Raw genomic sequence first — 26,545 nt, 5'->3', positions numbered from 1 at the left:
AAAGTGTATCATTCCATGCCAGTTGGTGGCGGTAATGCACCTTTCAGTTGTTTGCCAACCGCCAATAGAAATGTAAGGAAGAAGAAAGTGTATCACAGCTCAGGAAAAAAAAGCACCGAAATAAAGCACCGAAATGCGCGCTGCTTTTCGGTCTGGTTACTACCGTTTATGTCAGAACCGGTGCCATGATGGCACCGGATACCGGTACCCATCCCTAGTCAGGGGGGAGATACTTTCATCCCCACACAAGACTGAGCACCAAGTACGGAGCGAGAGCGGCTGAACCAACAGATTGTGGCGAAGCTGGAAACCTGAAACCTGTAGTCGGTTACCAAGATAATGTGAGGGATGTGAATGCTGCATTACGGACAACCAGAAGAAGAAGATTTCCAGATTTCCAGACAGAGGCAGACAAACCGGTGATGGCTAACAAATCAGACATAGTAGTGATGGACAAGCAGAGGAAGACAGTCGTAGTGATAGACAAAGCAATACTGAATGACAGCACCATCAGAAAGAGGTAACACGAAAAGCTGGAGAAGCACTGAAGGCTGAGAGAAGACTTCAAGAAGACCTCAAGATGGTTCACATGTAAAAGTCTTAGTCCCTCACATTGGAAAATCAAACTTTGCAGCTTGTCAGCATCACCTGCTAAAACTCCCACTGTCCACTGATAAGATGTTGCCTATAACCGCCCTGGTTCCATCCAATCACACCATATCCCTGCTGTATAAAAGCTCCTCCAATAGGTTGCCCTGACATGATCTAGCCATGGCCTTCCTGTGGATCCTCTCCTGCCTCGCCTTCATTGGCACCGCCTACGGTGAGACAAACTCTCTAATGTTACAGCTCATTGGGTGAAGCATGTTGTTTAATTTTACAGTTAGTGCCAATGTGACAGTTACATTAATTTTATCTTTGTTAATGGAATAATTCTGATGTTCTGATGTCACCAGGGTGCGGAGTTCCCGCCATCCGTCCTGTCATCACCGGTTACGCCCGCATTGTGAACGGTGAGGAGGCAGTGCCTCACTCCTGGCCCTGGCAGGTGTCCCTCCAGGTAAATGAAGAAACAAAGACGCTGTCACAGCTCACCACACAATCAGATGGAAATGTCTAACCGTTGATGTTCCTTTTGCTGTAACAGGACTACACCGGCTTCCATTTCTGTGGTGGTTCTCTCATCAATGAGAACTGGGTGGTGACAGCTGCTCACTGCACCGTCAGGTAACTTTAAGCTGGTTTTGACTGAAAACTCCAATTAAGACATAGAGTCATGTTTGATGAGGAGAATCCTTGTTTAGAGGACATTGCTGTGTATCTGGGGTAGAATAAAACGAAATAAAAACAGTTTTCAGGTAACGTGGTGATCTCAGAAATGCCCACAGCTTCTGTTATTTTCTGCGCAGGACCTCCGACCGTGTGATCCTCGGAGAGCACGACCGTTCCTCCAATGCCGAGAACATCCAGACCCTGGCTCCCCGCAAGGTGGGTGAAACACTGCATCAGCTTTCATCGCATAGCTACATGTCAGGGTTTGTTGGCCGCTCATAACGATGTCACTTCCCAACAGGTGATCAGGCACCCCAACTACAACAGTTACACCATCAACAACGACATCACACTCATCAAGCTGGCCACCCCTGCCCAACTGGGCTCACGTGTTTCCCCAGTTTGTGTGGCCGAGACTTCCGACAACTTCCCCGGAGGCATGAGGTGTATGACCACTGGCTGGGGTCTGACCCGCTACAACGGTAAGAGCTCACCCACTTTTTTGAAGCAGATTCCAAACAATCACATATACGCGGGTTTGGACTGTAATGAGACCACCAGGTGGAGCTTTAATAGTTGTGCTACAACACGAGGAATGATAGAGCATGATAAAAAGGTCTCTAATGTCCGATGTGTTTGTGTGTGTGATCCAGCTGGCAGCACACCACCCCGTCTGCAGCAGGCTTCCCTGCCCCTGCTGACCAACACTGACTGCCAGTCTTACTGGGGCAGCCAAGTCACTGATCTGATGATCTGCGCTGGAGCCTCCGGAGTCTCCTCCTGCATGGTGAGTGGGACCTCCATCGATTACAGAAGCACTGATCCTGAGCTTCTTATGCGATGGCTGTGGGTCAGGCGTTAGATCAGGAAACCTACTAATCAGAAGGTTGCTGATTTGTATGTTGCCAAATATCCTTCGGCAACATGCATCAAAAGAGCATTGACAAAAGCGCATGGCCGAATGGGTGAACGAGGCAAGTTGTGTAAAGTGCTTCGAGTGCTCAGATAATGTAGAAAACCAGTCCATTTACCATTTAGCTTTTTATAATGTCTTATTTCTTCTTCATTTTCAGGGTGACTCTGGTGGTCCTCTGGTCTGTGAGAAATCTGGAGCCTGGACTCTGGTTGGTATTGTGTCCTGGGGAAGCTCAACTTGCTCTACCTCCACTCCTGCAGTCTATTCCCGTGTCACCAAGCTGCGCGCCTGGATCGACCAGACCATCGCTGCCAACTGAGCATGTCACATATGAGAGGTTTCAGCACCAAGCTAATCCTCAATAAAACACAGAAAATCTGAAAAACTCTGATCTACTCGTGAATGTGTCTTTTTCTCCTATTATTCATTTTCATTTAAGACATCGAGCATTCGGTGAATGAAATGTGTCGAACTCGAGAAGAGTTTTGTCACGTTGGACTTGCCATACATAAATCCTGGAAGCAGCGAATAACAAATAGTCTGACTCACTTTAAAATGCACCTGCCAACATTATGAAATCTTTGACGTCTAAGTCATTAGTAGTGATAATTCTAACACATCTTCGGGTTACACTGAGCAGATTACACACACTGTTGGGTTATTTTTCTTTTTGAGAAAAGACAAATAAATTCAAAGTATAAGTTTTCAAAATTTAAGTTAATTTTACAAGGCGCCACAGACCTCCAGACATAGAAAGGCCACTGCACACAAGCAGCAAGCACTTTTATTATGAGACACACAAACAGAATTCCAATATGACTGGTTAAAAAGTTGAGGCGTAGCCACTGTTTAGACTTGGCTTCTCCCTTATTTGCGGCGTAGTCCAGCCCTTGGCTCATCTTACATCTCCCTGTGAGGAGAGGAAAGACAACTCCTCCCTACCTATTCCAACATGTCCTCATCAGTTATTTATGACAGCACATTTAATGCAACACGGAACAAAAAGATCACAGATCGTATTTGCTGTGCAAGTTTCTGCCTTCGCTTCTAATCACAGCAGCTTGTTATCAGGTGCCTCTTGGGGGGCACACGGGGCCAACTCTGCGGTGGCAGGTTTTTATTATATAAACTGTTATATAAAACCAGTGTTATCAGGAAATGTTCAGACAAGAGAGGGTTTTCAGGAAACACCACTAAATGTTCAGTTTCTATACTATATGTTAGAAGAAGATGTTAAAATCACCCACATTGATTATTGTATCTGAGCTGAGCACTAAATCAGATGAAAAGTCTGAGAAGTCAGACAGAAACTCTGAGTAAGGCCGAGGTGGACGATAGATAATCACAGACTGGTTTTTGAGTTTTCCAGCTGGGGTGGACAGGGCTGAGCATCAGCATGAATGTCTGTCTTGGTCGTTGATTAATAAGCTGGTCAGGAATATTGCTGCCACCTCTGTGCTTTGAGGTTTATGATAGTTAGTATGACTCGGGGGTGTTTATTCATTTAAACTAACATAATCATCCTGCTGTAACCAGGTTTCTGTAAGGCAGAGTTAATCGATTTGTTGATCAATTATTTATTTGGCTCATCACCGATTGAAGAAAATAAGAACAACCCCAGGTTTCTCTTCAGCTCTGTAGCCAGGCTGACAAAAAGTCAGAGCTCTGTTGAGCCAACCATCCCTTTAATGTTAACTAGTAATGACTTCATGAACTTCTTCACAAATAAAATTTTAGTCATTAGAGAAAAAATTACCAATAATCATCCCACAGATGTAATATTATCTACAGCTACTCTTAGTACCATTGATGTTAAGTTAGACTCTTTTTCTCCAATTGATCTTTCTGAGTTAACTTCAATAATTACTTCCTCCAAACCATCAACGTGTCTTTTAGACCCCATTCCTACAAAACTGCTCAAAGAAGTCCTGCCATTGATTAATTCTTCGATCTTATATATGATCAACCTATCTCTAATAATCGGCTATGTACCACAGGCCTTCAAGGTGGCTGCAGTTAAACCTAGCATCTCTAGACCCAGCAGTCGTAGCTAATTATAGGCCAATCTCCAACCTTCCTTTCATATCAAACATCCTTGAAAGAGTAGTTGTCAAACAGCTAACAGATTATCTGCAGAGGAATGGTTTATTTGAAGAGTTTCAGTCAGGTTTCAGAGCTCATCACAGCACAGAAACAGCTTTAGTGAAGGTTACAAATGATCTTCTTATGGCCTCTGACAGTGGACTCATCTCTGTGCTTGTCCTGCTAGACCTCAGTGCAGCGTTCGATACTGTCGACCATAATATCCTATTAGAGCGATTAGAACATGCTGTAGGTATTACAGGTACTGCACTGCAGTGGTTTGTCTATCTATCTAATAGACTCCAATTTGTACATGTAAATGGAGAGTCCTCTTCACACACTGAGGTTAATTATGGAGTTCCACAGGGTTCAGTGCTAGGACCAATTCTGTTTACATTAAACATGCTTCCCTTGGGCAGCATCATTAGAAGACATAGCATACATTTTCACTGCTATGCAGATGACACCCAGCTCTATCTGTCCATGAAGCCAGATAACACACACCAATGAGTTAAACTGCAGGAATGTCTTAAAGACATAAAGACCTGGATGGCCACTAACTTTCTGCTTCTCAACTCAGATAAAACTGAGGTCATTGTACTCGGCCCTGAAAATCTTAGAAATATGGTATCTAAGCAGATTCTTACTCTGGATGGCATTACCTTGGCCTCCAGTAACACTGTGAGGAACCTTGGAGTCATTTTTGACCAGGATATGTCCTTCAATGCACATATTAAACAAATATGTAAGACTTGCATATGAGAGCATGAGAGTGGGAATGGATGTTTGTATCTATGTGTGCCTGTTTGTTTGTGTCCATATGTCAGGTCAGGTATCAGACGCCACCTCTCCAGGGACATCTCAGGCCCTCCATGGTATGGAGGCCTATCTCCCCCCACCACTCCCCCTGCCAGTGGCAGACGCCCTCAGACATCGGTGCATTGGTGGTTCTTTGTGTCTGGGGATGGGCGTCCAGGTACGCACCGGCTCACTCCTGGTGGCTGCTTGTCTTTCTTGGTCTCCTTTGCTCTTCGGGCCTCTGGATGTCTGGAGCCTGGATCTCCTCCATACCTGCTTCATGCCCTGGGGAGCGGGGCTGTGGCCCCCCCACACCCTCTAGCAGATCATTACATGAAGGAACCTTTTAAATACAAGCGCGCTCACGCTCACAGGTGTACACACGGGTGCTTACACAAACAAACTACACCCTTTTTGGCTCCTACCTCAAAGCACACTGTGCGCTGTCGATCTTACGTGCTGCACAATAATATTTAATATTTAGTATTTACTGTTATATTCACATAGATCATCGCGATGATGTTGTTTATTATATTGCTCTCTTTTTCTTTGCTTGTTTTCTCTTTTTTCTTTCTCAACAGGTGATCCAGGTGATTGATATATGTATTTTTTGTTTGTTTGTTTTGTTGGTTTTTGTTTTTTGCCCTTTATCACCGTTCCTCTTCCCTGCTCTTTTTCTTTCCCTCTTTCTTTTCCCCAGTCAAGTCTGTCCCGTGTTCAGTAAATGAAAATAAAATAAACAATTTAAAAAAAAGACTGCTTTCTTCCATTTGTGCAACATCTCTAAAATTAGAAATATCCTGTCTCAGAGTGATGTTGAAAAACTAGTTCATGCATTTATTACTTCCAGGCTGGACGACTGTAATTCATTATAATCAGGATGTCCAAAAAACTCCCTGAAAAGCCTTCAGTTAATCCAAAATGCTGCAGCAAGAGTACTGACAGGGACTAGAAACAGAGAGCAGATTTCTCCTGTTTTGGCTTCCCTTCATTGGCTTCCTGTTAAATCCAGAATTCAAAATCCTGCTCCTCACATACAAGGTCTTAAATAATCAGGCCCCATCTTATCTTAATGACCTTGTAGTACCATATCACCCTATTAGAGCACTTCGCTCTCGCACTGCAGGTCTACTTGTTGTTCCTAGAGTATTTAAAAGTAGAATGGGAGGGAGAGCCTTCAGTTTTCAGGCCCCTTCAGGCTGCAATAGGTGTAGGCTGCCGGGGGATTCCCATGATGCATTGAGTTTTTCCTTTTCAGTCACCTTTCTCACTCACTATGTGTTAACAGACCTCTCTGCATTGAATCATATCTGTTATTAATATCTGTCTCTCTTCCACAGCATGTCATTTATCCTGTCTTCCTTCTCTCACCCCAACCGGTCGCAGCAGATGGCCCCGCCCCTCCCTGAGCCTGGTTCTGCCAGAGGTTTCTTCCTGTTAAAAGGGAGTTTTTCCTTCCCACTGTCACCAAAGTGCTTGCTCATAGGGGGTCATATGATTGTTAGGTTTTTCTCTGTATGTATTATTGTAGGGTCTGCCTTACAATATAAAGCAATTTGAGGCGACTGTTGTTGTGATTTAGTGCTGTATAAATAAAATTAAATTGAACTGAAAAACTGAAAAAGTCATGTACTACCAGAGACTTGGAAGAGAGAGACCTAATGTTTTATATTCCACATTTCACTGTTTTACTCTGTGGTGCAGATATGGATATTGTATTAGTCTTTCTTTGTAATTTTTCATGTTTATCTTGCTTTTTGCAAATTTCTAGTTTGCTTTTTGGTGATTGGGAGCTGACACAGTTTCTAAGGGGATGAGATTTTAGGGGGATAACAGGAGGAGAGAATGAGAGAGAATGTAAGACTGTAACTCTACTTCCTGGTCCCAACTCTGAATAGTCACATTTTGGGGGATTTAATAACTTTGGTCAGATTTTTATAACTGAGAGCTGCTCCATCCAAAGTGTGATGGATGCTGTCTTTCCTAACAAGACCAGGTTTCCTCCAGAAAGTCTCGCAATTATCTATAAAGCCCACATCGTTTTATGGACACCACTAAGCCAGCAATTTAAGGAGAACATGCGGCTAAACATGTCGCTCCAGGTCTGATTGGAGATGGAACAAGAGAAAACTAAAGAGTCCAACATTGTTTTTTCAAAACATTAACAGGACCTTTGTCAAGCGGTAAGTTTCCATGAACCAGCGAGGAGGCGAGCGGCAGCAGACCGAAGGACCAACAGCAGAGCAGCACAGTGCCAAACATCGTGCTGCTGGCAGACAAAAGAAGAAGAAAAACCTGCACCACAACTCCCACAATCCTCAGTTTCTCCAACAAGAGTCTCTGAAAGGAGGAAACAGACACAGGCTTCAGTTTACCTGAAAGAGGGGGAACGCCAAAACTTCCAAGTCACATTTTTTATTCATTCTCTGCATTCAAAAACCTTCATTAGTTGATACAAAGACAACTAACGTGTGAAATTTTCTACCAAACAAGTTTTGGATTTGGAGCTTGTTGGAGTAAGTTTGATAACATTGATTCACTGGTTAGATGTGATCTGATCCCACATTAAATACATAATTTAAACTAACCTGCTGGTTTATGAATTTCTCTTTTTTTCAGTACATAAATCTAAGTTTGTAGTCATAAATTTCAGCACCAGGTGTTTTTTTTCTCCCTCAGATAAGAACCAACAGATTATTATTCTTATAACTGAAGTGGGTAACATCTGTTGAAATTTCCACTCTGAATAAAGAAGGATTTTTTCAAAGTCTAACCCTTGGGAAAAAAAACAAATTAAATATTTAAATACATCTCCCTTTCTTTCTTAGCAATAACACACAGTAGATGTTTTCATTAAGCACACTGTCAGTTACATCATATATATATATATATATATATATATATATATAATAAAATATTAGTCAATGGTGATGTAAATCTTTATATTTAGCCTCAGTTAAGGAGTTCTTTCACTCCTTTACAGTGAATCAGCTGCACGTGTGAATGTCATGGTCCCTCACACTGGAAAATCAAACTTAGCTCTTTGTCAGCATCACCTGTTAAAACTCCCACTGTCCAGATAAGATGTAACCACCCTGGTTCCATCCAATCACATCACACTCCTGCTGTATAAAAGCTCCTCCAATAGGTTGCCCTGACATGATCGAGCCATGGCCTTCCTGTGGATCCTCTCCTGCCTCGCCTTCATTGGCACCGCCTACGGTGAGACAAACTCTTTAAGGTTACAGCTCATTGGGTGAAGCATGTTGTAAGTTGTCTTTTTTCGAAGCAGTGACGGATATATTGTAATTTATTCTCCTTTTTTTCCATTTTAATGACTCTTTTAATGACTTACGTTAAGAATTACATGCGAAGAAAGAAAAAGTAGAAGACGGTATAAAAAAAATGTTCAAGAATGGGGAAATCAAAGCGTTATATCAGTTTATTCACATAATGCAACATGATATGAAAATACAATAAAACTTTAACTGTGGCAAAAGTAGCTCTCAGATTGTAGATTAAACAATCTGGTCCAGCTGAGAGATCTTTGTGGCGTATATGTGTCATTATGTTTTAAGCAGATCAGCATTAGAGAGAAACATTTGTTTAATTTTATAGTTAGTGCCAATGTGACAGTTACATTAATTTTATTTTTGTTATTGGAATAATTCTGATGTTCTGATGTCACCAGGGTGCGGAGTTCCCGCCATCCGTCCTGTCATCACCGGTTACGCCCGCATTGTGAACGGTGAGGAGGCAGTGCCTCACTCCTGGCCCTGGCAGGTGTCCCTCCAGGTAAATGAAGAAACAAAGACGCTGTCACAGGTCACCACACAATCAGATGGAAATGTCTAACCGTTGATGTTCCTTTTGCTGTAACAGGACTACACCGGCTTCCATTTCTGTGGTGGTTCTCTCATCAATGAGAACTGGGTGGTGACAGCTGCTCACTGCACCGTCAGGTAACTTTAAGCTGGTTTTGACTGAAAACTCCAATTAAGACATAGAGTCATGTTTGATGAGGAGAATCCTTGTTTAGAGGGCATTGCTGTGTATCTGGGGTAGAATAAAACGAAATAAAAAGAGTTTTCAGGTAATGTGGTGATCTCAGAAATGCCCACAGCTTCTGTTCTTTTCTGTGCAGGACCTCCGACCGTGTGATCCTCGGAGAGCACGATCGTTCCTCCAATGCCGAGAACATCCAGACCCTGGCTCCCCGCAAGGTGGGTGAAACACTGCATCAGCTTTCATCGCATAGCTACATGTCAGGGTTTGTTGGCCGCTCATAACGATGTCACTTCCCAACAGGTGATCAGGCACCCCAACTACAACAGTTACACCATCAACAACGACATCACACTCATCAAGCTGGCCACCCCTGCCCAACTGGGCTCACGTGTTTCCCCAGTTTGTGTGGCCGAGACTTCCGACAACTTCCCCGGAGGCTTGAGGTGTATGACCACTGGCTGGGGTCTGACCCGCTACAATGGTAAGAGCTCACCCACTTTTTTGAAGCAGGCTGTGCTGAAACCTGTTATTCTTTGTTATTATGTCCTCGTAGACACTGATCGGTTAAACAATTATTAGATAGACATATACGCCGGTTTGGACTGTAATGAGACCACCAGGTGGAGCTTTAACAGTTGTGCTAAAACAGGAATGATAGAGCATGATAAAAAAGTCTCTAATGTCTGATGTGTTTGTGTTGCAGCTGGCAGCACACCACCCCGTCTGCAGCAGGCTTCCCTGCCCCTGCTGACCAACACTAACTGCCAGTCTTACTGGGGCAGCAAAATCACTGATCTGATGATCTGCGCTGGAGCCTCCGGATCCTCCTCCTGCATGGTGAGTGGGACCTCCATCGATTACAGAAGCACTGATCCTGAGCTTCTTATATTGTGTTAAAAAATCCATGTGTTATTTCTCAGGGTGACTCTGGTGGTCCTCTGGTCTGTGAGAAATCTGGAGCCTGGACTCTGGTTGGTATTGTGTCCTGGGGAACCTCAACTTGCTCTACCTCCACTCCTGGAGTCTATTCCCGTGTCACCAAGCTGCGCGCTTGGATCGACCAGACCATCGCTGCCAACTGAGCATGTCACATATGAGAGGTTTCAGCACCAAGCTAATCCTCAATAAAACACAGAAACAATGAAAATGACCTGCTCGAGAACGTGTCTTTTTCTCCTTAATATTCATCTTCATGTTTTTATTATGTGACCACACAAATTATCACAACTATTAAAGAAACATTAATGTATTCATTGAGAAAAATGGACAAATGACCCAACATAAACTCTTCTGTAGAAATTCATTTTAAGACATCGAGCATTCGGTGAATGAAGTGTGGTGAACTCCAGAAGAGTTTTATTACGTTGGACTTGCCTGGTGTTCAACAGCACCAGAATCAGGTTGGCCTAGCTATACATAAATACTAGAAGCAGTGAATAAAAACAATTTTTTATGGTTAAAAACCAAATATTTTATGTTCCTTAATTGATAAAGAAAGACACGTTAATATGAATGAGATATAGTTAAGAGTTATGATTGTGGGCATCACTTTACAAGATTAAAGCACAGATAGATAGATGTGTATATATAGATATATAGAGATGTGTCAGGTTACACTGATATGATTACACACAGTCCTCATCAGTTATTTATTACAGCACATTTAATCCAACACAAAACAAAAAGATCACAAATCATATTTGCTGTATTAGTTTCTGCCTTCGCTCCTCATCACAGCAGTTTGTTATCAGGTGCGTCTTGGTGGGCACACGTGGCCAACTCGGCGGCAGTAGCAGATGGCGTTGAAGAAGCGGCAGTAGCAGGTGTCACAGGGATCACAACAGGGAAGTGGGTAGCCCAAACAGGACTGCTGGTGAGGGATGCAGCGACGAGGTGAACGCATGGCCCGACCCTGCAGCTGTAAGGCTGCAGACGTGTCCTGCAAACATAAACGCAGCAAGCAGATGAATTCACTTTGTTAAGGTAAACCTGTTAACAGGGAGTCATGAGGTAAAGAGTAAAGTGCTGGTTTAAATGCTGCACCTCATCGTATGAGCCTGTATCCATCAAAAAATGATCTTCTACAGAGTCCACGGGGAGGAGGGCAGGCTCGTGCATGCGGTCAGGTACTTGGCTTCTTTCTGTAAATCAGAAAACACAGCAGAATGTATTTTGCATTTTTTGCTTACTGTAATCACTCCATTGTGTTTAATCTGCTGTATGTGAAAAATCAATTTCAAAATACTTCAAAATAACTGCAGTCAAATGTAAAAGATTGGGCTTACTAGATGTGATGTAAAAAAAAAAAAAAAAGGGACAAAACAGAAAACTACATGTTCAGAGGTCTACTTTTTCTATCTATAAATATTCGTGCTTCCACTGTTAAACAGATTAATCCTTCCAACCCTGGTGTGTTGGAGAGACAGTGGTTGGAGCTCTCTGAATGAAGAGATGTTACCGACCGATTTCAGATAGGAAGGAGGTTTCAGTGCGACGTCCAGCGACAGGACCTTCATCGAGCGGTAAGTTTCCATGAACCAGCGAGGAGGCGAGCGGCAGCAGTCCGAAGGACCAACAGCAGAGCAGCACAGTGCCAAACATCGTGCTGCTGGCAGACAAAAGAAGAAGAAAAACCTGCACAACAACTCCCACAATCCTCAGTTTCTCCAACAAGAGTTTCTGAAAGGAGGAAACAGACACAGGCTTCAGTTTACCTGAAAGAGGGGGAACGCCAAAACTTCCGAGTCACATTTTTTATTCATTCTCTGCATTCAAAAACCTTCATTAGTTGATACAAAGACAACTAACGTGTGTGAAATTTTCTACCAAACAAGTTTTGGATTTGGAGCTTGTTGGAGTAAGTTTGATAACAGATATGTCACGGTTCTGGGTCAGTTTGACCCAGTATTTTGAGTTGTCATGTTTTGGTGCGTTTTTGCATTTTGGATTCTTTTCTTATGATGATTATGAATCTGTTTCAGTTGTTCTTGTTTAGGGAGTTGTTCATAGGCTTTGTGTTCTCATGTTTTTGCAGGTTTAGTTCAAGTTCCATGTGTCATTTTCTGTCTGTCTCTCAGTGTCGAGTCTGCATCTTTGTGCGATGGTTTCTTGTTCCTGTTTTATTGTGAAGGTCTGCGTCTCACGTGAGTGTGTTCAGTTTTACCTCTTGTCTCGTCTTGTTGATTACTCCCAGCTGTGTCCCCCACCTGTGTGTAATCTCCCTGTGTTTCTCTGGCTGTATCCCAATTCAGGGTCTGCAGCCTTAAAGGCCGCATTTTAAGGCCGATTACGTCACAGCGACACGACGAAGGCTGTCCCAATTCAAAGGCTGCTCGAAATGCGGCCCTCAAATGCGTCCTTCATTTCCCTGAATTTTAAGGACGTGGCCGTGTAGACTTCGTGGCCCAACATATCCCAGAATGCATAGCGCGGCGGTGGGTGTGGATAATTTTGCCGAACAAAAACAGCGGAAGAGGGGCGCCCGAAGAGTAAAGTTTAAGTAAATACTGAATATTATGTCACTTATTTATGTGCAAATGTTTAATAACGAAGAACATTAAAACATTCCTGTTGGCCACATGTCGGCAAAGTTATGTGACATTAGTGACGTTTGTACTAACTTGGTTTTAAAGCCTTTACTTTAAAATATACGCCGTTCAATAGCTGAGCTTAATCAGAGAATGATCAAAGCTCATGTAGAAACAAACAAACAAATGAACAAAAGATTTTCTCCTTCATTTCTGTCAAACAAAGCTGTATGAAACGTTTCCAGCTGTTAGTATCATGGTTGCTAGGCAACCTGGGCAGCGCAACGGAGGCTAGACCGTCCCATTTCACAAGCCTCGCACTTCCGGCCTTAGCGTCTTTAAGTACGCGGCCCTTGAGGATCGTTGAGGCTGCGTACTTTAAGGCTGCAGACCCTGAATTGGGAAACAGCCTCTGTGTGCAAGTCACGTCTTCTGTCTTTGTAGTTGCTGGTCCGTCTGTGTATCCAGCATGTTTCATCCGTGTGTTCCCTGCCGTCATCATCATGTACCATCGTCTTCTTTCCTTTATGTTCAGGTTCGTACGGAGCCCCGCAGGGGACATGGGAGAAAAAAAATTAAGACGGACTTTTGCGAGGGCGAGATCCCGAGTTAGTTTTGCGAGATCTCGCAAAAGTCCGTCTTAATTTTTAATTTTTTTTCTCCCATGTCCCCTGCGGGGCTCCGTAGGTTCGTGTTCTTGTTCATGCTCTGTAGTTTAGTTGTCCCAGTATAGTTTAGTTCTCCGTTTTGCCGTTTGCCTCTCTATAGTTCGTGTTCAATAAATCACCTTCACACCTTCACGACTGCCTGCGTTTGGATCCTCCTTTTCCTTTTCCACACGGCTGTTCTCACTCGCCGTGACAAGATATGATCTGAACCCACATGAAATAAACTAATCTGCTGGTTTGTGAATTTCTCTTTATTTTCAGCACATAAATTTGAGTTTGTTAGTTATAAATTTCAGCACCAAGTGTTTCTTTTTTCTTTTTTTTTTAAATTGAGTATTATTCTTATGCATAACTAAATCTGTTGAAATTTCCACACTGAACAGATTGCAAACCTTGGAGGAAAACAAATTAAATATTGCTCCGTAAAACATTAAATGACATCTCCCTTTCTTCCTTAGCAATAACCCACAGCACTGGTTTTAATCGCTTTCCTGTATGATGAAAACAAGTCATGCATAAAGCAAGGAGAGATTCTCATTAAGCACATTGTCATTTACATCCACAGGGAAGCTCGTCAGCAGTTAAAAACAAAATCATTCCTGCTGGGTTTCATTAGAGGTGCAAAGGACATTTAGTACCAGGCTGCATAGTTCTACTTTGTTTAATTAAAATAATTTTACACTGCTGAATTTGACTTTTTATTAAGCTTATTTTTTAAATTATCAAAAACACAACTGTAATAATAAAAAGATAACTGTGGGTGTTTATTTCTACAACAAAATTGTATCCCTGGAAAAAATCCCTTTTACAGCATAATATTCCTGATATTGTCACTAATACACCAGAAGGCTTAAATAAAACTTCAGTTTTAATCATAAATAAAATCTTATTTACTTCCACAATAAGCTGAATCAGAAGAGAACCAGACGGAGATGTGACTCACCTGTTGCTGTGACTCTTCACTGTGACTCTCTGAGATGACGAGGTGCAATTTAAAGACCCCTGGACAGGAAGAAGGTCACATGACCCACAGGTTTGGTATGGAATGGCACCCGCTGTGCATGTGCATCATCCCGCGACCTTGCAGAGATACATCAAATGGAGCATGATGGAAGCTCTAAGGCTAATTTAAACTATACGTGAGACTGTATAGCAGGGGGTTGGGGCATCTATTAGTATGGTGATTATGTCGTAAAGGTCACTTCTGTCTATTTTCATCTATATACGACAAAAACAAATGAAGAATATATCAAAAACTGGACAGACAGTTGAGTGTCTAATAGAAAACACAATATTCTTCTTTGTGGAAACTATTTATTTGATCTTTTTCTTTATTTTCTAGAACAAAATCAGAGCAAATATCACCTCAGGGTTCTTAGTCTTGTAAGATAGAAAGACTGGCAGTGGGCTGTTTTACAGAGGGAAACCCAGATACTGCCTGGGTAAAGGTAAAAACTCCCTTTTAATAAGAATAAATCTTTAATAAAACCAGTTGTGGGGAATGTGAAAAAGACAAGGAGACAACAGAAAGGCAAAACAAACAAAAAAGCAGAGGCTTGTAACCGCGGATACGACAGATGAGCCCTGGAGCCAGAGATATCTGCAGCAAGTAAAAGGAAGAGCGAGGTCAGAGAGAGCAACACGTGAACACAGAATCACTGTTACTGAAACACAGTAATCCTGCAGAAGCAGCAGCAGATGTGACGCTTCACGTCTGCAGAACCAGTTTTAGAAGCGTGTGTTCAGGAAACCTTCTTCTCCCACTTGGAGTAGATTTGTGCTCCACCTCGACTCTGAGAAGACCTAAGGTCCTCAGCGTTGGGCAGATGACCCAGTACGGATCTCCCTGCTCAAACTCTTCCCTGGTGTGATTTTTTTGTCGTTATTTTTGAGCTATTTGGTACCTTTGTTTGCAGAATACATGACAGAGGAGGACATAAAGGCAGGCTATGTTCTTGTCCAGCCTGAAATGTTTTCACATAGTGGTTTAACTGAATTTAGTCTTCTTTTTTCTTACCAGCCCAGAGTGGTAAATGAACTGATCTAGGAAATAGGACCGATTGATTCGATAAGCCTGCGTGAGTTCAAATAAAAATAACAAAAAATTAACTATGTGGATAAAAAAAGTAAATTGTAAATTTACTCAATGTGCCTTTATTTTGTTCCTTAATCAGTAAAAGTAGTCGTGTTTGCCTCTGTGCTGTCAGTTATGACCTGAGTGCTGGTTAGAGCTCGGTACACTCAGTAATAATCCTCTCAGGGTGCTTTAATGGAGAACATTAGATCGGCTGCTTCCTTCATGTTTCTTCTATTATTGTCAATCTGCTGCTTTGCTTAGACTTCCTCCTCCTCGTCCTCTGTCTGCCAACATGCTGCCAATTCTCTGAATAGTGACACACTGTTGACATCATCGCCGCACTCAGTACAAATGAGATCGGACGCAGCTGCAGTTGCACATAGCATCTGCGCTCAGAATCAACTGATTACAGCCCATCAGCAGGAAATGGACTTAATAAACATGTTTATCTTCACATACTTCCTGTTTCAGCCTGAACTCTTACCACAGTCAATGTGTGGCTTCTGTTTCTTTCATGTCACAGTGGATTGTGGGCAATTCCATCTGAAGGTTACCACCATAATCGACCATGTGTGAGACTCAGGTTTTGGTAGCTGCCCTCTGTTATGTTGGAGCGTTACACTTTAATTAGATGTTTTTACTTTATTAGTATTTAACTTTTTTATTTCTTCACACCTGTGATGCAAACAGAGGAGGCGAGGAAGACGCAGGAGGGGACAGAAGCTGAGGTAACAGGGCTTTAATCGAATTAAACATTCGTGCTTCTGACCCCGCCCTATTTTAAAGTCGCATCAGTGATACGCGCCGCAGCTGCATCATCTGAAGATGTGCTGTGACTGCTTCTTATGCATATACAGATGTGCAGCAACTTTTACAGATGCACGGTGGGGAGTATCCTGGCAAACTTCATCACAGTGTGGTACGGGAATACCATCACTCGGGATAGACAGGCCCTCCAGTGTGTCATTAAAACGGCAAAATTCATCTAGTCCCACCACTGCGGGACATTTACAACAGCCGGGGCAGAAAAAGGGCCCACAATATCATTAAGGACTGCACCCATCCACAGCACTATCTGCCAGAAGCTGCAGGAGTGTGAAAGCAAGAACAACCAGACTAAAAACAGTTTCAGGCTACTGAATCACTGACTAACTGTTGAACTGTGATCATCTGCAACAATGACCTCAATAATTTGACCTATAAATGTGCAATTTTGAATATTTAGATACAATATAATACAACTACATACAATTTAAACAATTTTAATATTTGCATAATCTGATTATGTTAACACTGTGACAGTGTTGCATAACTACTTGCACTTCTAAATAAGTGCAAGTAATAAAGCGAGTGTCCATAGCACTCGCTTTATTCTATTATTTTTTATGCTTAGAGTTTTTTTTATGTTTTGTTTTTAGTTAGTTGTTTATTTAGTTGTGTTAAAGGGAACTCGCAAAGTAAGAATTTCATTGCAGCGTAACATTTGTGTTTTGCGGTGTATGTGACAATAAACTTCTTGAATCTTGAATATATACAGGTCAATGACATGTATCCATGTATAAAAGTGACTGTAATTACTAAACATTTCATGAAATAGATTCTTGAATTAAAACTGAACTTCAATCATGTCTTGGTTTATTTAAAATTTGCTGTGGAAAATTACATTTTATTTATATAGTGCCAAATCACAACAAAAGTTGCCTCAATAATACAGAGAAAACACCAACAATCAGATGACCTGCTATGAGCAGCACTTTGGCGACAGTGGGGAAAAAAACTCCCTTTTAACAGGAAGAAACCTCTGGCAAAACCAGACTCAGGGAGGCTGGGGGTGAGGGGAAGGAGACGGGACAAAAAACACACTGTGGAAAAGAGCCGGAGATTAATAATAACCAATGATTAAATGCAGAGAGGTGTATAAACCCATATAGAGTGAAGAAGAAACACTCAGTAGCCGTCTACACCTACTGCAATTGTCCCAAACTCGAAGATATTGAGGAGGAAAACAAAACAACACTGGTCCCGAAGAGTCTGGTCAAACAATGATTTTATTGAACACACGCGCGGGGAGATGGATACTGCACACAATCAGCATAGATCTCCACCCAAAAATACACAAGCAGTTGCTTTTATAATGTCAGGGTTTGACGCCCCCTTCTCGTGTTTTTGCATCTTAAGAACATTATTTGCATTTTTTACAGACAATGATCAATTTTAAGAGATAAATGCAGACACCGAAGTTCCCCTCCCTAGCATCTTCGTCCAAATATGGCGATGAATCCAGGCCCTGAAGGTCCCTTCTTTTTGACACATCTTCTGTCACCTGTTACTGTTACTACAAACTGAAGAAGCTTCTCGGATGAGAGGTGAAACGTCTTCAAGCAACTTAAAGAAGTCCAGACGCTTTTCTTTGCAAGCTCCTTTGACTCAAACGCCACAGGTTGCTGAATAGTTTCAGGCCTTTGCTCAGGCCTGTTTCTAGATTATATGTACTATATGTGTTTTGTAAGCGTGTATGCAGTTTTAACCTTCTATGACAAGAACTATGTAATTGTTTAAAAACTTATGGACTTCCGTGTATTTGCAGAGTTCTCCTTTTGCCGTAGGTTCTATTTTCCACCAGTGTGTCACGTATCATCTAGCAGGTGTTTCATGTTAAGGTGCAGGCAAATATTACACTGACAAACGATGGCGATTTTATTTTTATAGCACATTTCATTACATATACACTCAATGTGCGTAACACAGAAAATGGAGATGTAAAAACCTGTGCAGGTTTACAATGCGGGGAAAACACAGAGCAGGACAAATCAACACCTACTGAGTGTAGCCTGTGTGACTAAAAAGGCTTTGCGTGTGTTAATAAAGTGCTTCACAACTGTGAACAGATGTAGAAAATAAACCACATCTGGCAAGTTTAAGCGACTAAGGCTGAAAAAACTGCAGACAGTTTAAAGTGCTCAAAGATAACATTTTAATGCTTCAATTGAAAAGACTACCAGTAAGAATGCAGCATACCTTGATTGACATATGACCTGGTGGTAAATACGCTAAAGGGTTACATGGGCAACCAGAGCCATGGATGTCTGCTAATGTCCAACTGTCAGCAACAAACTGATGTGTGGAGAGCAAATTGTTTGCTGTGGTGCAGCCTAAATCCAGCCACATCATAGACTGTATATAAAGGATAGACACAGCTTCAGCTTCAGCCTGCATTCTTTCCAATGGCCAGCAGGGGGTGGCTTTCAAAAGAAGTCAAACTGTAAAGAAGATATGATCCAGTCACGCTTGATTTGCGACTTCACTAAACACTTTTTTGATGAAATGATAGTCTCAGTTGCTACTTTTGCTCACTTACTGAACGTAATCTGATGCTTACTTTGTAAATTAGAATAGAATAATGGTGTTTAAAAAGTAATAAGGTGAAGCACATTATGCCACTAATGGACACGTTGCTACATATATTTTATGGGCATGTGGTGTCCCATTTCAAAATCCCAACAGGGTAACCGTGAAAATGCTCAGCCCGAGATTTCACTTTAACTTGATCACGTCCAACTTTTATGTACAGTCTATGCACCAAAAGCATTTTAGAAATAAGCTTCCAGAAGCATTCAAATCAACTTTAGCATCGCAGGCAGGAGGGCTGAGCTGTTTTCTGTTTTGTCTGATTAGTTCAATTCACTTTTGACCTCATAGTATCCATCTCCCTCTATCATCAAGGCACAGCGTACTTCACTTGGTTATTTTGGGGCTATAAATCTATACATATTTGCAAATCATTCATTAAAAAAAATCAAAAATATTATTGTTTTTATTGTAACATAGTTAGGTGGATATTTATAGTTTCTTTTAAACATCAGTCTGAGTCCCAGAGCCTGAACCTGTTAACTGTTTATTCTGCAGATGCACTTAAGTTTCATTTTTTTTGTTTGTGGTTTGGACACTTTCGATTCACTGCTATCAGAAAATCAGTGATCCGTATCACTATATTCTCTCCACCGATCTTATTAACTGTGCAGCGCTGTGCACAATGACAGCAGTGGCTCTGTGCTGCTAACACACTGTTGGGGTTACTTTAAAAATATTATTCTTGTTCAAGAAAGTTTTTATGAGCATTGCATTACTACAGTCACTGTTATTGGCGTCGTCGGAGACTTGAAACACAAAGAATCTTTTCTTTCACAAACCAGGTCGAGGAGAAATCACACACACCCCTCCAGCTCTGACTCACTCTCACCTGACTGACTGATCGATGCTCTCCTTCTCACACAGACGGAGCTAATCGACCAGGCAGAGCAGTCGAGCTCGGAAGCTGTCAGACTTAAATATCTGTCATCAGCTGAGCCGGAAATCAGGGGAAAGCTGACGGTGACCCTGTATTTGGGTCCATCCCGGAGCTTTCGGTCATGGTTTTCGAGTCTCTGGTCAGCGACCTGCTCAATAGGTTCATCGGAGACTACGTGGAGAATCTCGACAAGTCTCAGCTCAAGATCGGGATCTGGGGAGGTGGGTTCTGCAGCTAGCTAGGAACTGTCTGTTGTACACGCATCCGAGCCAGACTCCGTTCGAAAATTTCTAAATTTAGTGCTTGCGTCTTTTTGCACAACTTGACAAGTATAATTAAAGTGTCTGAACACATACTGTAAAGCGATAGAGTTTATTGATAATATCGGCATCAATTTAAGCTGTAATTTAGTATGTCTTCTGGTGAAATTTTAACTTTCGTTAAAGCTTCGTCTGGTGTTTGGGCTACACCTCCACTTAAAATACAGCGAAGAAGAAGGGGAAGCTACTGAGTGCTGTGGTTGAATATTATTTTTTGCTGACTGGGGATGCTTTAAGTTTGTTAAATGTTCGCCGAACTAAAGAGTGACTCACAGCGAGCGAAATAAACACGGACATTTGAGTGTTTTCATGTCCAGCTTTCACAGCGACTCGTTGTTATTGAATTACCGGATATTACAACGTGGTCAGGCGCTGGAGGGGAACTGAACTTTGCAGCCCACATTCGCGTCCAGTAACTGCAAGCAGACGGACCCTCAGCCCGCTGCACGTCCTGGTGTTTGGGCCTCATCCAGATACCAGATCAGTCAGCGTGAAGTGGGCTGAAGTTAATGTGACACACAGAAGGTGCATTCAGTTAACCTGCAGCTTATCAGACACACACACGGCAGCACGTCTGCGGTTAAGCCATTATCATCAGCATGGTTATTTTTGTCACTGCTACACAGACTGATTAAATGCTTTCACTTAAACATATTAAAATGATGTTACAGCAGAGCCACGACTGGAAATTTAATTGAATAGTCTTTCACAGGAAGTTAACTGGGACTCATTAACCTTTTAATGTCGGTTACTTGTGCAATATAACAAGCAAACATCCTCAAGTTAGTTAGCCTTTGTGTACATGTTCAAACCAGATTCAGTAAAAGCTCCAGGACATTACATGTCAGTAATATGTGAACATGGCAGAAGTGTAACATGTGGGCATTGTGCTGCCGCCTGTCTGGCTACATTCCTGCTTCCTAATGTTTCCTCATATCTGTAAACATGCTTCTGGCACACATGAGAAGGAAGCTTCTCTCCACTAATCAAACACTGGCTTAGCTGCTTATGGAAAATCACCTGAAGGATTTCACATCCAGGTGGATCCGGGGCAGGTTTATCGATAGAAGTGCTGTAGCAAAATCAGGCTGATACACCCGAGTATTTGTATCAGAGTTTAAAGTATTACCTTAATTTTGTCAAATGAAGCATTTAAAGGGATACGTGTGAAACATATGATTTTTTTTGTAAACACACAATCAGATATGCTGACTCTGATTCTTCTTCTGATTACTTACAGGAAATGTTGTCCTTGAGAACCTGCGAGTTAAAGAAAATGCTCTGGTAAGTCCCAAACCTCACACACTGACACATGCAGCCTGTGGTTTAGTCTGATGATTTTATAGAGTGGTCTGAGCTTTTAATGTAAAGGAGTCTGTTTTTGACCTTTGTACTCTGCTTAGTTGTCACATGGTATGATAACTGTGGCCTCCTCATGGTTACAGAAGATTGCTAGCTTGTTAAATCGCTTGTGCTGTAAACACAAGCTAACCACATAATCTCTAGGCTGCAAAATTCTCACTTCCTGTTTGCTCTGAGATGCTTTAGTCGTTTGGAGTGTGTTTTGAGTGAGAATACTCAAACTAGCAGAGTTTAAGCCTGGACACCTGGCTCGTCATCCCTTCCCACAGGGTTAATAGTGTGCATTTGTGTTTCAGAGTGAGTTTGATGTTCCCTTCAAAGTGAAGGCCGGACAGATCGGTGAGTTCTGATGATTGTTATTCACCTCATGTCACCTTTTTTGAAGCTCTTTGTGTGCTTCATTGTGTCACATCACAAGTCAGCCATCCCCATAGACCAAATATGTATCTACACACGCACACACACCCTCAAAACCTCGACGTTAGCATTTTGACACAGCAATGCTTCTGTTTTTGTGGTTGTAGCCTCAAGTGATCATAAGTAAACAAAAGTAGGGTGGTTAATTCTTAGTTAATGCTACCAAACCTGTTTAGCAAGCTGCTGAAGGTTTAAGAGAGCAATTAAAAATCTAAGCTAACTCAGCTCCTTCCTGTTTAATCTGACGATGATCAGCTGGAAGTGATATCCCTACGTGCACGAGTGCAGATAGCCAGCATAAACACAAACGCACCAAAAGCTGGACTAATCACCAGCATCTAGAAGACTTATGTAAGGGTTGGGATGTTGAACATTTTCCTTTTGATAATCAGAAAGAATCTGTGTTTGTGTTTCAGGGAAGCTGACTTTGAAAATCCCCTGGAAGAACCTCTACAATGATGCTGTGGTTGCCACATTGGAGGGTCTTTACCTTCTGGTCGTCCCTGGAGCCAGTAAGTTATGCTGAATTTGCAGATAAGCATCTTTCCAGGCAAGTGTCACATGAAGTAGAAGAAGAAACAGGAAGTTGAACTCAGAAGGTGGACGATACATTTTTTTTTTTTTTGAGCTGGTAATCAGTTGTATACAGCTTATGATAACTCACACACACACACACACACAGGAGAGAGGGTTTTTTTCCAGGCTTTTCTAACAGATGGCATCATGGAGGCGTGGCTAGTTTACTAACAGTGTGTTGCTTTTGATAAAGGAGTGTTTTCTCAGCTTTTATGTGTGTGTTCCAGCTGGATCTCAGCTGAAAACGAGTCCGTATAACGGTAAGCTACCAGTTCAGAGGTGGAGGTTCGGGTTTAGGTCCGATCCGTTCTCTGGGCTTCCTGTCAGGGCTGCACGATGTCAAAAAACAAATAAGTGTATGATAACAGCGGTTTAACTTGTAATCCGTTTTTAAATTCCCTCAAAGTAAAAGCCTCTATGCTGTTGGATTAGTGGAGAGCTTTTACTGTGGAACTGCTACAGCTTTGTGTTGAATTTGGATTTAAGGTGTGTAGAAAAACCTTTCAGGTAAAAACAAAAAACAGCAATTACCAGTAAACTTATCGTGCAGCTCTGATTAACCGTCTCGGTGGTTTTGTGTAGAGGTATCTGGTTTCCAGTCTGGGGTTCTTCCTTAATCTTGATGTAGGGATTTCTGAAAACTAATCCTGGGATGTTTCAAAGGGATATATCGGGATCTGGAAAAGGTTTGTGTCCGGAATTTGATTCTTTAGAACCATGTTGTGAGCTGTGGTGGTAGTTGGGTGGAGCCTTTTGAACAACCAGTCAAGGAGAGCTCGATGAAAATGAAAAGCTTAAAAACTTAGAGCTGTGTCAGCGTTCTATTCAGCACAGTCACTGTGGATCCATGTCACCCGGACCTGATTTCCTGTGTAAGCTCACAGATTAGAAGCTTGATTCGATGAGAAAGGAACTCATCTCATTACAACCTGGTCCTTGTATCTAGGGCTGCCACGATTAGTCGACTAGTCACGATTATGTCGACTATTAAAATTGTCGACGACTGATTTAATAGTCGACGCATCGTTTGAAGCTTTGTAAGATCCCGAAAGACACAGGAATAAGTAGTAGGATTTAAGAGTGTAATAACGGACTGAAACAGAAGATGGCAGCACTGCATGTACAAGGATGCCAGCTGCCGTTAAACCCCGAAGAAGAAGTAGCTCTGTCCCAGAATTCATAGCGCAGCCCAGCTCAGTTGTCAACAATGGCGGCAGCTAGTTAGTTTTAATATTACTCTTATTATTCTTTCTGGGTCACAAAATACACGTTTAACATATTTTCAGGCGAGAATGTAGCTGTGTAAACCTCAAATATCTGCTCAGTTTATCAAGACGCCACATATTTTCAAAAGCGCTCCGACGTTTTCGGAGACGTCTGTTAGCCACTAGCTCGATAGCTAGCCGGGGGCTAGGCTCACTACAGCCCATGAGAGCACCGGACTCCCGGCAAATCGTTTTCAAACCCACCGTCATCTTTCGCTACTCAGGTTAAATATATATATATATATATATATATATATAAGTCACTTATAACTTTTTTTGATAACTTTTGATAACTTCAAAATGTTGTTGTTTGGCTTTTTTTAGTATTTTATTTGTTCCTGAGTAAATCGGTTTGGCTGAGATTAAAGTTATAGTTTTTACACAGCTGAATAAACATCAAGCAAACAGCTGATTATCAGAAGTGTGAGATGCTCGAGAATATACTCCAGTGTCCTGTTATATTTTAGATAGCAAGGAGTTTATTAAACTTCACCGAAACAATCTGCAAATTTCATTAAAATTTAATAAACTATCATCTTGTCTTTATTTTTAGTTAGCACAAACCTGAAACACAATAAGCTGTACGTTTTACGTCTGCTATTTTTTTTTTATGAAACTATCCTGGAAGAGAAAATTGGTTTAAAGAAGATAAACTGTTTTCTAATACTGTTCAATTAAATTTACTTTTATTTATACAGCTCCAAATCACAACTGTGGCCTCAAGGCGCTTTATATGTAAGGTCGACCCTACAATAATACATACAGATAAAAACCCAACAATCATATGGCCCCCTATGAGTAAGCACTTTTGGCAACAGTGGAAGGAAAACTCCCTTTTAACCAGGCTCAGGGAGGGGCGTGTCGTGGTTTTAGGCAAGGATTCAAGCGACACCTTGTAGAGCACACAAACTCCGACCTTTATTAATCACTTCCTGTTTCCGAACCCCTTTCACAATAAAACAGGTTATACACAGATTACACCACATCCTCCTTTCGCTGAAAACATCAAACTTACAAGAACATTCTGCATATATGAAAACTGTACTTTTCTTTTTCTTAGAACCTTTCATAGAAACTTTTCTTTCTCTTCAACCTTTTTTTCTTTACTTTTAAACCCATGTTTTTCTTTTTTTGTTTTGTTTATTTTCACAAGTCCAGTCTTTGTGGTTTTTTGACAATCCTGCCAGCCCTAGTTCTGACAGGACCTGGGTCTTCTGTCTTAGGAGTCAGAGTTGTAGCCGCCGATAGGTTTGAAGCAGGCAGGGCGTTCTCTGTTGGACTGACAGGCATAATTGGGGTTTGTAACTTTGGAGTGGCATCTGGCAATGGCTGGAGGTGATGCCTATTTCTCCTGATGGCTCCTGAAGGGGTCTCTACAATGTATGAGCGGGGTGTGGAGTGAGAGGAGATGACAGTCCCTTCACGCCTAGTGTCTGTAATCCACACAGGTTGTCCCGGTGAGAGTGGAGGAAGTTCTGTCACACGATGTCTCCTGTTGTACGCAACACTGTCCTTCATCACTCTCTCTCTCGCTTTTGTCAACACTGTAGCCTTGTTGGGCAGGCTGGGATTGAGCAAAGAAGGAAGTTGGGGAACTGATGTGCGCAGTCTTCGTCCCATTAGTAGTTGCGCAGGGCTATATCCATTAGCCAATGGGGTTGCTCTGTAAGCTAGAAGTGCAAGATATGGGTCTTTTGCTTTCTTTAGCAGACTTTTCACAGTTTGGACATGACGCTCAGCCTCACCATTGCTTTGTGCAAATCTTGGACTGCTTGTTACATGCCTGAACCCATAGGCTGCTGCAAAGTCTTTGAACTGTTGGCTTGAAAACTGAGGTCCATTGTCACTGTAGAGAAACTCTGGAATCCCATGTCTGGAAAAGATTGATTTTAGATGCACTATAACATCCTCCGATCTTGTGGGAGTAAGTTTGGCTATTTCCACAAATTTAGAGTAGTAGTCCACCAGAAGCACGTAGTTGCCGTTGTTAAACGTAAAAAGGTCTGCTCCAACTTTTTGCCATGGTCTCTCAGGGAGTTGGCTTGGCATTAAAGGTTGTACTGGGTTGGTACGCTCTTTGATGCATATGGTGCAGTTTTTCACAAGTTCATTTATTTGCCCACTCAGACCAGGCCACCATACTGTCTCCCTGGCTCTCTCTCTGCATCTAGACATTCCCTGATGTCCCTCGTGTAGGGCAATGAGGACAGAGTGGCGCATAGCAGTAGGGATCACTAGTCTGGTGCCTTTCAGTAGCAGATTGTCGTGTACTGTTAAGGTGTCTCTGTGTGGCCAATATGCTTTAATTGGGCCTGTGAGATGGCTGTATTCTGGCCAGCTGCTCTGACAAAAAGCCATGACATCTGAGCATATGCTGTCGGTTTTTAGCTGTTCCTTTAACTGTGTGATGTATGTCAAGGTAGCAGGCATGCATTTGACTATTTCATCCACATATATATTTGTGTCATCCAGAAGTTCAGCTGTAGCCTTAGAATCAGGGTCTTGGTTAACGGGTGCACGTGACAGTGCATCTGCTGTGAGGAGTGCTTTGCCTGGAGTGTGTGAGATGGTGTAACTGTACCTCATGAGCCTTAGGCGGAACCGTTGGATTCTGGGTGGAAGCTCGGTTAGAGCTTGCTGTCCTAGCAGGCTGACGAGTGGCTTGTGGTCAGTCTCTAAGGAGAAGTGTCTCCCGATGAGAAAATCTTTGAATCTTTCACAACCCCATGTTAGTCCAAGCGCCTCCTTCTCCACCTGTGCATACCTCTGTTCTGTTTCCGTTAAAGAACGAGACGCATATGCAACAGGTCTCCATTGCTCTCCCTCTTTTTGAAATAGGACTGCTCCCAGTCCATAGGAGGAAGCATCTGCAGACAGTTTTAACTCTTTGTTTGGGTCATAGAGTGCAAGAATGGGAGTTGACGTCAGATCGCCTTTCAGCTGATTGAATGCTTTTTGCTGTGCGCAGC

The 26,545-nt window shown here is 42.2% G+C and overlaps 4 protein-coding genes and 1 long non-coding RNA gene across 13 annotated transcripts in view; 3 read left to right on the top strand and 2 right to left on the bottom strand.

The window, feature by feature from the left end:
• The window catches only part of LOC146526206 (uncharacterized), a 372,953-nt gene extending 349,141 nt beyond the window's left edge, over positions 1-23,812 (bottom strand). The window contains exon 1 of the long non-coding RNA XR_014869371.1: positions 23,755-23,812. This is a non-coding gene — a long non-coding RNA (uncharacterized LOC146526206). The remainder of the gene's footprint in view (positions 1-23,754) is intronic.
• LOC146526208 (chymotrypsinogen A-like) lies at positions 697-2,573 on the top strand. Its single transcript, XM_085131355.1, has 7 exons — positions 697-823; positions 957-1,060; positions 1,148-1,227; positions 1,410-1,488; positions 1,574-1,754; positions 1,926-2,059; positions 2,346-2,573. Exons 1-7 carry the CDS (start codon positions 772-774, stop codon positions 2,505-2,507), a joined length of 792 nt encoding a protein of 263 aa, XP_084987481.1. The 5' UTR covers positions 697-771; the 3' UTR covers positions 2,508-2,573.
• Positions 8,181-10,226, top strand: LOC146526207 (chymotrypsinogen A-like). Its single transcript, XM_085131474.1, has 7 exons — positions 8,181-8,290; positions 8,760-8,863; positions 8,951-9,030; positions 9,213-9,291; positions 9,377-9,557; positions 9,780-9,913; positions 9,997-10,226. The coding sequence occupies exons 1-7, from the start codon at positions 8,239-8,241 to the stop codon at positions 10,156-10,158; spliced, it is 792 nt and encodes a 263-aa protein (XP_084987600.1). The 5' UTR covers positions 8,181-8,238; the 3' UTR covers positions 10,159-10,226.
• Positions 10,711-26,545, bottom strand: part of agrp (agouti related neuropeptide) — a 35,488-nt gene continuing 19,653 nt past the window's right edge. The window contains exons 2-4 of the mRNA XM_085131914.1: positions 11,539-12,996; positions 11,120-11,217; positions 10,711-11,015 (exon numbers count right to left, since the gene is read on the bottom strand). Of these exons, the coding sequence (XP_084988040.1) occupies positions 10,824-11,015; positions 11,120-11,217; positions 11,539-11,677 (429 nt within the window). The 5' untranslated portion in view covers positions 11,678-12,996 and the 3' untranslated portion in view covers positions 10,711-10,823. The remainder of the gene's footprint in view (positions 11,016-11,119; positions 11,218-11,538; positions 12,997-26,545) is intronic.
• The window catches only part of vps13c (vacuolar protein sorting 13 homolog C), a 68,246-nt gene continuing 61,333 nt past the window's right edge, over positions 19,633-26,545 (top strand). For 5 of the 9 annotated variants that reach the window (XM_085183120.1, XM_085182975.1, XM_085182812.1 and 2 more), the window contains exons 1-5: positions 19,633-19,857; positions 21,197-21,240; positions 21,615-21,657; positions 22,152-22,247; positions 22,539-22,571. In XM_085183120.1, the coding sequence (XP_085039246.1) occupies positions 19,758-19,857; positions 21,197-21,240; positions 21,615-21,657; positions 22,152-22,247; positions 22,539-22,571 (316 nt within the window). In that variant the 5' untranslated portion in view covers positions 19,633-19,757. The remainder of the gene's footprint in view (positions 19,858-21,196; positions 21,241-21,614; positions 21,658-22,151; positions 22,248-22,538; positions 22,572-26,545) is intronic. The other 4 variants (XM_085183344.1, XM_085183196.1, XM_085183049.1 and 1 more) reach the window with 2 other exon arrangements.

The sequence above is a fragment of the Neolamprologus multifasciatus genome, chromosome 1 (genome assembly GCF_963576455.1).
Source record: "Neolamprologus multifasciatus chromosome 1, fNeoMul1.2, whole genome shotgun sequence".
NCBI lineage: Eukaryota > Metazoa > Chordata > Actinopteri > Cichliformes > Cichlidae > Neolamprologus > Neolamprologus multifasciatus.
This window is presented reverse-complemented; position numbering and strand designations above follow the sequence as displayed.

Coding starts and splice junctions, on each gene's coding strand:
- LOC146526208 (XM_085131355.1), top strand. CDS start 772: ATGGCCTTCCTGTGGATCCTCTCCTGCCTCGCCTTCATTGGCACCGCC. Junction 824..956: donor CTTCATTGGCACCGCCTACG/GTGAGACAAACT, acceptor TGATGTCACCAG/GGTGCGGAGTTCCCGCCATC. Junction 2,060..2,345: donor CCGGAGTCTCCTCCTGCATG/GTGAGTGGGACC, acceptor CTTCATTTTCAG/GGTGACTCTGGTGGTCCTCT.
- LOC146526207 (XM_085131474.1), top strand. CDS start 8,239: ATGGCCTTCCTGTGGATCCTCTCCTGCCTCGCCTTCATTGGCACCGCC. Junction 9,292..9,376: donor AGACCCTGGCTCCCCGCAAG/GTGGGTGAAACA, acceptor ACTTCCCAACAG/GTGATCAGGCACCCCAACTA. Junction 9,914..9,996: donor CCGGATCCTCCTCCTGCATG/GTGAGTGGGACC, acceptor GTTATTTCTCAG/GGTGACTCTGGTGGTCCTCT.